Genomic DNA, 9,377 nt, shown 5'->3' with positions numbered 1-9,377 from the left:
TGCAGCAGCCGGGCCAGGCGGTCGATGCAGTTCCCCACGGCCACGTCCAGGGTCTCCCCCAGGATCCGGTACCGGCGCCGCGAGTACGAGATCACCTGGGGGCAATTAATTACCCAAAATCCTCGTTAGTGACCCCAAACCCCCGGTAATTACCCCCAAAGTCTCATTCATTACACCCAAATCTCATTCATTACCCCCAAAACTCATTTATTGCCCCAAAAACCTCATTGATTACCTCCCAAAACCTCACTAATTGCCCCCAAACCCTCACTAATTACCCAAAAATCTCGTTAATTGCCCCCAATCAATTGATATCAATCTCATATCATCCGATATCACCCAATATCACTGAAAATCACCCCAAAACCACCTGGGATCATCCTGATATCACCCCAAAACCACCTGGTGGCAACCTGATATCCCCCGGTGTCACCTGATGTCACCTGGAATCACCCCAAAACGACCCCAAAATCACCTGATATCACCCCGATATCCCCCAGTGTCACCCCAAAACCGCCCGGGATAACCCCAAACCCCCCCCCACCCCCCCGAGCCCCCACCTGTGTGTTGCCCCCGCTGACGTAGAGCACGGCGGGGTCGGGGGCGGCCCCGAGCAGCCGCCCCATCTCGATGTGCCCCACGCAGTGGTTGACGGCGAGCAGGGGCAGCGCCCACAGCTGGGCCAGCGTGCGGGCCACCGTGGCCACCACGGCCAGCGGGGCACCCATGCCCGGGCCTGCCCGAAAACGGGGTCAGTGACCCCAAAAACGGGGTCAGTGACACCAAAACCACAATAACTGACCCCAAAATGATCCATGGGAACCCCCCAGACACCCCTGGGACCCCCCCAACCACCACCCAGCCACAGCTGGGCCAGCGTGTGGGCTACCGTGGTCACCACGGCCAGGGGGTGTTTCTGGGTTGGTTTTGGGGTGTTTTAGGGGTGTTTTGGGTCCCTCTCACCCACCTTTAGTGAAGGCCACCCCGTCCATCTCCCCGGGGGTGTTTTCAGGGCTGGTTTTGGGGTGTTTTAGGGGTGTTTTGGGTCCCTCTCACCCACCCTTGGTGAAGGCCACCCCGTCCCTCTCCCGGGGCTGTTTTTGGGGTGTTTTAGGGGGGTTTTTGGGTCCCTCTCACCCACCTTTAGTGAAGGCCACCCCGTCCCTCTCCCGGGGTTGGTTTTGGGGTGTTTTAGGGGTTTTTGGGTCCCTCTCACCCACCTTTGGTGAAGGCCACCCGTCCATCTCCCCGGGGGTGTTTTCAGGGTTGGTTTTGGGGTGTTTTAGGGGTGTTTTGGGTCCCTCTCACCCACCTTTGGTGAAGGCCACCCCGTCGAGCTCGGCCGGCCCCACTCCCGCGTCCCGGAGCGCGGCCCCGACCAGGCCGAGGAGCCGCTCGCGGTGGTGCCGCCCGGTGGGCCCGGGGGCGAACCCTGAGGGGGGGGACAGGGGGGCACAACGTGACGTCACACGGAGGGGGTCCCGCTCGCGTCACGCAAGAGGGAGGGGTGTGAAGGGGATCGTGACGTCACCGTGTCCCGGCGGGGTGACGTAGGTGGCGCGGCGGTTGCTGAGGACGGCGCCGTCCCGCACGACCCCCGCGCCCACCTTGTTGGCGGAGCCCTCCAGGCCCAGCACGGTCGGCATGACGTCACACGGCCCCCGGGAAAAAGAAAACGACGTCCCGGAGCTCCCGGGTCTTCCTCCCGCCGCTCCGCGCTCCTGCGCCGTGACGCCACTTCCGCCCTCCCCTCACGGCGGCTCCGCCTCCCTCCCCGTGTCACGTGACGCCGCCCCGTTTCCGCTTCCGGCCACGCCCCCTCCCCACGCGCTGCCCACCGGTTCCATTGAGTAGTTCCCGCGCGCGGGAAGCGCTCGCGCCGCTCGCGGCGGCCGCCGATTGGCTGAGAGGAGAGGAGGGGGGGCGCTGAGGTACGGCGGGCGCTGATTTGTTGCGAGAGCGGGAGGCGGGACTAACCGGGAGAGCGGCGGGCGCTGATTGGTTGAACGGTAAGGGGGGGGGAAATGACGTACGGCGGGCGCTGATTGGCTGAGGGAGGGGGTTGATTGACAGGCGGCGTGGGTGGGGGGGCGGGTTTAACCGGGAGAGCGGCGGGCGCTGATTGGCCCCGGTTCGGGCCTCGCGGCCGCTGATTGGCCCCGGTTCGGGCCCCCTCGGGCCCTGATTGGCTCCGGTTCGGGCCCACGTGTCGGCGGCGGGCGCTGATTGGCTGCTGGGGGCGGCGGGGGGGCGGGCCTGAGGCCCTGTGCGCGCTGTGATTGGCTCTCTGGCGCAGGGGGCGCGGCCTAAGCCGGAAAGGGGCGTGGTCTCGGTGATGCCGAAGCGCGGGAAAAAGGAGGAGGCGGCGAAGGACGGAGAGGGGGGTGAGTGACCAGCACGGACCAGTATAAACCAGTATAACCCCCTATAACCCGGTATAATCCAGTGCAACCCAGTACAACCCAGTATGGCCCAGTATAACCCAGTGCAATGCAGTATAACCCAATATGTCCCAGTATAACCCCATATAACTCAGTATGTCCCAGTATAACCAGATATAACCCAGTACAACCCAATATAACCCAGTACAACCCACTATAACCCAGTACAACCCAATATAACCCAGTACAACCCACTATAACCCAGTACAACCCAACACAACCCCGCAGGAGCCGCCCAGCCTGTCCCAGTGCCCCCACTGACCCCCCCGTTCCCCCCCAGTGCCCCCCAAGGTGCCCAAGGCCTCCCCCGCCCCCCAGTACGAGGACCCCCCGCTCCGGGAGGAGACCCCCGGGGGGCGGCGCTGGACCCTCAAGGTGACCTCGTGGAACGTCGACGGGCTGAGAGCCTGGGTCAAGAAAGGGGGGGCCCAGGTGGGACTGGGGGCACTGGGAGGGACTGGGGGGTCAAGAAAGGGGGACCCAGGTGGGACTGGGGGCACTGGGAGGGACTGGGAGGGACTGAGGGGTCAAGAAAGGGGGGCCCAGGTGGGACTGGGGGCACTGGGGGGCACTGGGAGGGAGGGGGGGGTGAAGAAGAGGAGGTCCAGGTGGGACTGAGGGCACTGGGATGGACTGGGAGGGGCTTGGGAAGGCATAGGGTGGGCCTGAGAGGGGAGGGACTGGGTGGGACTGGGGGGAGACGGGGAGGGACTGGAAGGTGTCTGGGGAGTCACCTGTGGGTCTATGGGGGGGGTCCCAGACCCGTTTTTCGGGATCCTGGACCCATTTTTTGGGGTCCTGGCCCCGTGTTTTGGGGTCCTGGCCCCGTGTTTTGGGGTCTCCGCCCTCACCCCGGGGTCTCTCCCCCCGCAGTGGGTGCAGGAGGAGGCCCCGGACGTTCTGTGCCTGCAGGAGACGAAATGTGCGGGTCCCTCCGTGCCCCCCGAGGTCCGGGGGCTGCCGGGGCTGCCCCACCAGTTCTGGGCCAGCGCCGAGGGGAAACCGGGATACAGCGGGGTGGGGCTGCTGGCCAAGACTGAGCCCCTCAAGGTCACCTATGGCATAGGTGAGACCCCAAAATACCCTGAAATACCCTGAAATATTCTGAAAATGGGAGACAGCGCCCCAAAATACCCCCTGGCTACAGAGGGGTGGGGCTGCTGGCCAAGACTGAGCCCCTCAAGGTCACCTATGGCATAGGTGAGGCCCCAGAATAACCCCAATATGTGCTAAAATAACACCAGATATCCAAAAACGGGGATAAACTGCTCCAAAACGGGGATAAAGTGACCCAAAATGTGGATAAATCCCCTCCCAGTCTGTCCCAGTCCCTCCCACTCTGCCCCAGTCTCTCCCAGTCCCTCCCAGTCTATCCCAGTCCCCCCCAGCCCCCCCTAACCCCCGTTTTACCCCCCTCAGGAGCCCCCGAGCACGACTCGGAGGGCCGGGTGATCAGTTCCCAATCCCCTCCCAGTCCCTCCCAGTCTATCCCAGTACCCCCCAGCCCCCCCTAACCCCCGTGTTACCCCCCCTCAGGAGCCCCCGAGCACGACTCGGAGGGGCCCGGGTGATCAGGTCCCAATCCCCTTCCCAGTCCACCCTCCCACTTCGGCCCCAGTCCCCTCCATCTGTCCCAATCCCCCCACAGTGCCCGCCAGCCCCCCCCTAACCCACCCCCTGTTTACCAGACCCCCAGGAGCCACCGACACGACTCGGAGGGCCGGGTGATCAGTTCCCAATCCCCTCCCAGTCCCTCCCAGTCTATCCCAGTACCCCCCAGCCCCCCCTAACCCCCGTGTTACCCCCCAGGAGCCCCCGAGCACGACTCGGAGGGCCGGGTGATCACGGCCGAGTTCCCGTCTCTCTTCGTGGTCAGCGCCTACGTGCCCAACGCGGGGCGGGGCCTGGTGCGCCTGGAGCCGCGGCTGCGCTGGGACTCGGCCTTCCTGGAGTTCCTGCGGGGCCTGGACGCCCAGAAACCCGTCCTGCTCTGCGGGGACCTCAACGTGGCGCACCAGGAGATCGACCTGTGCCACCCCGGCTCCAACCGCGCCAGCGCCGGCTTCACGCCGCAGGAGCGCGAGGGCTTCTCGCGCCTGCTGGGCGCCGGCTTCGTCGACTCCTTCCGCCGCCTGTACCCCGAGGCGCGCGGCGCCTACACCTTCTGGACCTACCTGGGCGGCGCCCGCGCCCGCAACGTGGGCTGGCGCCTCGACTACTTCGTGCTGTCCCGGCGCCTGGCGGACGACGCCCTGTGCGACAGCAAGATCCGCAGCGCCGTGCCCGGGAGTGACCACTGCCCCATCACCGCCTACCTGGCCATGTAGGGCCGTGCCCGGGAGTGACCACTGCCCCATCACCGCCTACCTGGCCATGTAGGGAGTGACCACTGCCCCATCACCGCCTACCTGGCCATGTAGGGAGTGACCACTGCCCCATCACCGCCTACCTGGCCATGTAGGGAGTGACCACTGCCCCATCACTGCCTACCTGGCCATGTAGGGCCGTGCCCGGGAGTGACCACTGCCCCATCACCACCTACCTGGCCATGTAGGGCCGGTGCCGGGGGTGGGCTGGGAGTGGGGCAGGGTGGGCTCCAAGGGGGAGAAAGGCGGCTTAGACGGCACCGGATCGGCTCCAAACGGCCAGAAAGTGGCTTAAATGGCACCAGATTGGCTCCAAATGGCACCAGATTGGCTTGAACTGCACCAAATTGGCTCCAAACAGCCCTAAATTGATTCAAAATGGCCCCAAATTGGCTTAAATGGCACCAGATTGGCTCAAAATGGGCCCAAATTGCATCCAAATGGCATCAAATTGGCTTAAAAGGCCCCAAATTTGGTTAAACAGTCCCAAATTGGTTTAAATCAGATTGGCTCCAAAGGGCCCCAAATCCCCTCAGAATGGCGTAAAAACTGGCTTAAAACAGCCTGGAAAACGTGCTCAAAACGGGCCAAAATCTGCATGAAATGGCCCAAATCGGCTCAAAGCAGCCCAAAATCAGCCCAAATTGGCCTTCAGTTCCCCCCAGTGGCCCCAAATCTGCCCAATCTCAGCCTGGAGCCACCCAGAGTTGGGCTTTGATGACGTCACCGGCTCCTTTAGCCTCCGATTTGCCCCAAAACGGCCCCAAACTGGGGCCAAATCCCCCCCCTCAGGCCCCTCCCCCATCCCGCAGGCCCCTCCCCCACCCCACAGACCCCTCCCCTGCCCCGATATATTTTAATAAAGCTCAATTTTGGGGGCAAATCCAGCGATATCGGGTTTATTTACACGTGAGGCCCCGCCCCCCCCCAGGGGAGGTTAATTAATGGGGCTGTTAATTAAATAATAATAATAATAATATACAGGGGGGCGTGGGGAGGGGTGGGGCTTATGTACAAGGGGGCGTGGCTTTGGGCATGCAGGGAGGGGCCATGCTGGGGGAAACAAGGGGGCGTGGCACAATTTTGGGAAGGTTGAAAGGGGGCAGGGCCAAAGAAGGGTCACCTGCCCCAGGTGTCGGGGTGGGCGTGTCCCCAAAGGGGGGGCGTGTCCGACAAAAAGTGGGCGTGTCCCACCAGCTCCAGGCGCGTCCGAGGCGTGCGTTGGGGGCGTGGCCTCCCCCGGTGGGCGTGTCCGCGGGTGGGGCGGGCGTGGTCAGGCGCGAGGGGGGAGGGGCTGGCTGACCCTCACGCAGCCCCAATAGGCCGCGCGGAGCAGACACGCCCCCGCCCCCGCCCCCAGCGCCGCCCAGGCCGCCGGGACCCACCGCGCCCGACGCCAGAGCCACCACGTACCGGCCTGATGGCAACAAAACCCGGCCTAAATCCCAGTTAAACCCGGCCTAAGTCCCAGTTAAACCCGAGCTAAATCCCAGTTAAACCCGACCAAAATCCCAGTTAAACCCGGCCTAAACCCTGCCCACCACGCCCAGCGCCAGAGGCACCATTGGACCCCTCCCTTTAGGCCACGCCCTCTCCCATCCCCTCCCCTTCAGACCACACGCCCCCCAGGCCCCTCCCCTTTAGGCCCCGCCCCTCACCGCGAGCCCCGCGGCGGCCCCGCCCATCAGCAGCGCCCCCAGGAGGCAGCACAGGCAGCGTCGCCGTGGGAACCGCCGCCCAATCGCAGACCTGCGTCCAACAAAGGGGGCGTGGTCATGTCCCCGGGGGGGGCTTGCCCACAACAGGAGGGGGGGCGGGGTCACACAGAGACCACGCCCCCAAGAGGGGTGGGGTCACTTACACCTTGCGGCAATGGGGGCATCGGGCCAGGGAGCGGTCAGGGAGCTCCGCCCACTGTGGAGAGGGGTGGTGCTTAGAAGGGTGTGGTCGCAGGGGAGGGGCTTAGAGGGGTGTGGCTGCAGGGGAGGGGTTTAGAGGGGTGTGACTGCAGGGGAGGGGCTTAGAGGGGTGTGGTCAGACATTTAGATGGGTGGGGTGGGGCTTAGATGGGTGTGGTTATTGGGGTGGGGGTTGGAGGGGTGCAGTCATTGGGGGCGGGGCTTAGAGGGGTGTGGTTGAGACAGGGTGGGGTTTAGAGGGGTGTGACCAGGAGGGGGTGGGGTTTAGAGGGGTGTGGTCATTAGGGGGGTTCAAAGGGGCATAATCGGGGGTGGGGTTTATAGGGGTGTGGTCAGAGGAGGTGGGGTTTAGAGGGGTGTGGCCGGGTGTGGCCGGGGTTTGAGTGGGTGTGACCGGGGGGATCGGGGCTCACCAGGAAGGGCCCCCCGCAGTGGGCACAGGCCACGCGAACCCCCCCCGGGGGCGGGTCGGGGCTGGGGGCCCCCGAGTGCACCGGGCCAAGGTTGATGATGCGTTTACTGGGGAGAGGGAACTGGGTTAGACTGGGGGAGACTGGGAGGGGATTGGTGATCCCAGTGAGGAGCGATGGCCCCGCCCAGTGCTCCCAGTATGGCCCGGGGACCCTTCTCAGTGCTCCCGGTATGGCCCAAGGACCCTCAAAATGTTCCCAGTACAGCCCAATGACCCCTCCTAGTGGTCCCAGTATGGCCCAGAGACCCTTCCTAGTGCTCCCAGTATGGCCCAGTGACCCCTTCAAGTGATCCCAGTATGGCCCAGCAACCCTGCCCAGTGCTCCCAGTATGGCACGGTGACACCTCCCAGTGCTCTCAGTATGGCCCAATGACCACTCCTAGTGATCCCAGTATGGCCCAGTGACCCTTCCCAGTGCTCCCAGTATGACCACTCCTAGTGATCCCAGTATGGCCCAGTGACCTCTCCCAGTGCTCCCAGTATGGCCCAGGGACACCCAAAATGATCCCAGTATGGCCCAGTGGCCCCCCAAAGTGACCCCCAGTGCTCCCAGTGTGGCCCAGTGCACCCTCCCAGTGCCTCCCACGCCCCTCCCAGTGCTCCCAGTCTGACCAGTAAGGCCGTGGGCAGGCGATGCGCTGGGCCGAGGCCCTGCACACCAACAGGCAGTTGCAGGGGCACCGCACGTATTTCTTCCCGCCGGGGGCTGTGCGGATTGGCTGAGGGGGGTGGGCGCGAAATTTTGGGAGGGGGCGTGGCCTCAGGGCAGGGCCCTGCCCCCTAAAACCCCACCACCCATTTTAGCCCCGCCCCTTAGCTCCAGCCCACTTTAGCCCCACCCATTCCCAGAGAGAAGGTTCCATTGTAAGCCCCGTCCCCTTAGGCCACACCCATCGCACCCAAGTCCCGCCCCCTCCAAAACCCCACCCCACCAGACCAGCCATTGAGCCACCCCCCTTAGGCCCCGCCCCTTTAGGCCCCGCCCCTCTAGACCCCCTTTGTCCCACCCCCTTAAGGCCACACCCTTTTAGACCCTGCTGGTCCCACCCCCTTTGTTCTCTCGCCCTTCAAGCCCCGCCCCCACAACCCCATTTACTGCCCCCTTTAGGCCCCGCCCCTCGAAGTCCCTCCCACACCCAACCACACCCTCTTCCCGCCACTTTGGCCCCTCCCCTTCCCTCCCGCTCTGACCACGCCCCCCTTCCGACCCCGCCCGCCCCCTCCAGGCCCCGCTCCCTCACCGTGGCCTCCCCGCACCCCCCGCACTTCACCACGTGCTGGTGCGTTTTGCCCTCGACGCTGATGGGCCGCTGGCACACCCGGCACGTGACGGCGGGCGGACCCGCCCCGCCGGCCCCTCCCGCTGCCCCCCCGGCCCCCGGAGCCGCCCCCTCCTCGGGGCTGCCCAGCGGCGAGTACGGGGGCGGGGCCTCCCCGCCAGCACCTGGAAGGAGAGGGGGGAAAGAAGGGGATGGGTCGCTCAGCCGCGCCCCCCCACAACGACCACACCCCCACCCCCCACCCCACCCCTTCCCCGAACCTCACCGGCGGCGGCCCCGCCCGGGCCCGGCCCCGCCTCGGGCGGCAGCAGCGGCGACCGCTCCCCGTCCGCCATGACAGCGCCGAGGCCGCGCCCCCCGCCTCGCCGGCGATTGGCCCGCCCCGCCAGCGTGACCGCGGGCACCGCCCCTTCCCGTCTCCTATTGGCTCCCTCGCGGAGTCACGTGACGTCCCTTTCTGCGTTGCCAGGCAACGCCCCGCACTAGCCTTTCCGGGTTCCGCCTTCGCGCGCTCCCATTGGCCCCGAGCTCCTCACGTGTTGGCCCTGGCCGTTGCCAGGCAACTCCCCGCATCGCTTTCCGGGTTCCTTCACGTCCTCCCATTGGCCCCGCGGGCCTCACGTGACGCCCTTCTTTAGCGTTACCAGGCAACTGCCCGCACACCCCCTGCCCCTCTTCCGGGTTCCTCCTCCCGCTCCCATTTGCCCGTGGGCTGTCACGTGATTTCTCCCAAACACCCCCTCTTTCCGCGTTCATCCCGCCCTCACCTCCATCCGCGCTCCGATTGGCCGGCGCACCCGTCCTCCTTCCGCTCTGGTTGGTCACTGCTCCCGCCACTCAATCCCCATCCCTCCGAGCCTCGCCCGCGGCGGTTTCCATGGTGACGCTGCGGGGACAGG

At 65.3% G+C, this 9,377-nt stretch overlaps 3 protein-coding genes across 6 annotated transcripts in view; 1 reads left to right on the top strand and 2 right to left on the bottom strand.

Moving 5' to 3' along the window:
• The window catches only part of LOC113987843 (probable tRNA N6-adenosine threonylcarbamoyltransferase), a 22,338-nt gene extending 20,585 nt beyond the window's left edge, over positions 1 to 1,753 (bottom strand). Inside the window, exons 1-4 of the mRNA XM_039390007.1 lie at positions 1,532 to 1,753; positions 1,313 to 1,432; positions 561 to 736; positions 4 to 95 (exon numbers count right to left, since the gene is read on the bottom strand). Of these exons, the coding sequence (XP_039245941.1) occupies positions 4 to 95; positions 561 to 736; positions 1,313 to 1,432; positions 1,532 to 1,646 (503 nt within the window). The 5' untranslated portion in view covers positions 1,647 to 1,753. The remainder of the gene's footprint in view (positions 1 to 3; positions 96 to 560; positions 737 to 1,312; positions 1,433 to 1,531) is intronic.
• A 35-nt stretch (positions 1,754 to 1,788) lies between these two features.
• On the top strand, positions 1,789 to 4,984 carry LOC120324993 (DNA-(apurinic or apyrimidinic site) endonuclease-like). Of its 4 annotated transcripts, none has more exons than XM_039390010.1 (6): positions 1,789 to 2,009; positions 2,297 to 2,384; positions 2,722 to 2,873; positions 3,315 to 3,507; positions 4,251 to 4,768; positions 4,821 to 4,984. In XM_039390010.1, the coding sequence occupies exons 2-5, from the start codon at positions 2,336 to 2,338 to the stop codon at positions 4,766 to 4,768; spliced, it is 912 nt and encodes a 303-aa protein (XP_039245944.1). In that variant the 5' UTR covers positions 1,789 to 2,009; positions 2,297 to 2,335; the 3' UTR covers positions 4,821 to 4,984. The 4 variants fall into 4 exon arrangements, with proteins under 4 accessions (XP_039245944.1, XP_039245945.1, XP_039245943.1 ...); XM_039390011.1 differs by having other exon boundaries at positions 4,251 to 4,779; XM_039390009.1 differs by having other exon boundaries at positions 1,789 to 1,931; positions 4,251 to 4,984.
• A 693-nt stretch (positions 4,985 to 5,677) lies between these two features.
• Positions 5,678 to 8,828, bottom strand: LOC120324994 (type 1 phosphatidylinositol 4,5-bisphosphate 4-phosphatase-like). The gene is made up of 7 exons (XM_039390012.1): positions 8,744 to 8,828; positions 8,440 to 8,642; positions 7,811 to 7,917; positions 7,140 to 7,245; positions 6,669 to 6,721; positions 6,466 to 6,556; positions 5,678 to 6,224 (listed from the first exon to the last, which is right to left on the bottom strand). Exons 1-7 carry the CDS (start codon positions 8,811 to 8,813, stop codon positions 6,081 to 6,083), a joined length of 774 nt encoding a protein of 257 aa, XP_039245946.1. The 5' UTR covers positions 8,814 to 8,828; the 3' UTR covers positions 5,678 to 6,080.
• Between the last annotated feature and the right edge of the window lie 549 nt (positions 8,829 to 9,377).

Source organism: Pipra filicauda, unplaced genomic scaffold (assembly GCF_003945595.2).
Source record: "Pipra filicauda isolate LSUMZ 115617 unplaced genomic scaffold, ASM394559v2 scaffold794_size103662_pilon, whole genome shotgun sequence".
Lineage (NCBI taxonomy): Eukaryota > Metazoa > Chordata > Aves > Passeriformes > Pipridae > Pipra > Pipra filicauda.
The sequence above is the reverse complement of the archived record's forward strand: the minus strand, read 5'-3'. Positions and strand labels throughout refer to the sequence as shown.

Coding starts and splice junctions, on each gene's coding strand:
- LOC120324994 (XM_039390012.1), bottom strand. CDS start 8,813: ATGGCGGACGGGGAGCGGTCGCCGCTGCTGCCGCCCGAGGCGGGGCCG. Junction 7,918..8,439: donor GGGGGTGCGGGGAGGCCACG/GTGAGGGAGCGG, acceptor CACCCCCCTCAG/CCAATCCGCACAGCCCCCGG. Junction 7,246..7,810: donor GCCTGCCCACGGCCTTACTG/GTCAGACTGGGA, acceptor CCCTCTCCCCAG/TAAACGCATCATCAACCTTG.
- LOC120324993 (XM_039390009.1), top strand. CDS start 2,336: ATGCCGAAGCGCGGGAAAAAGGAGGAGGCGGCGAAGGACGGAGAGGGG. Junction 2,385..2,721: donor GGCGAAGGACGGAGAGGGGG/GTGAGTGACCAG, acceptor GTTCCCCCCCAG/TGCCCCCCAAGGTGCCCAAG. Junction 2,874..3,314: donor TCAAGAAAGGGGGGGCCCAG/GTGGGACTGGGG, acceptor CTCCCCCCGCAG/TGGGTGCAGGAGGAGGCCCC.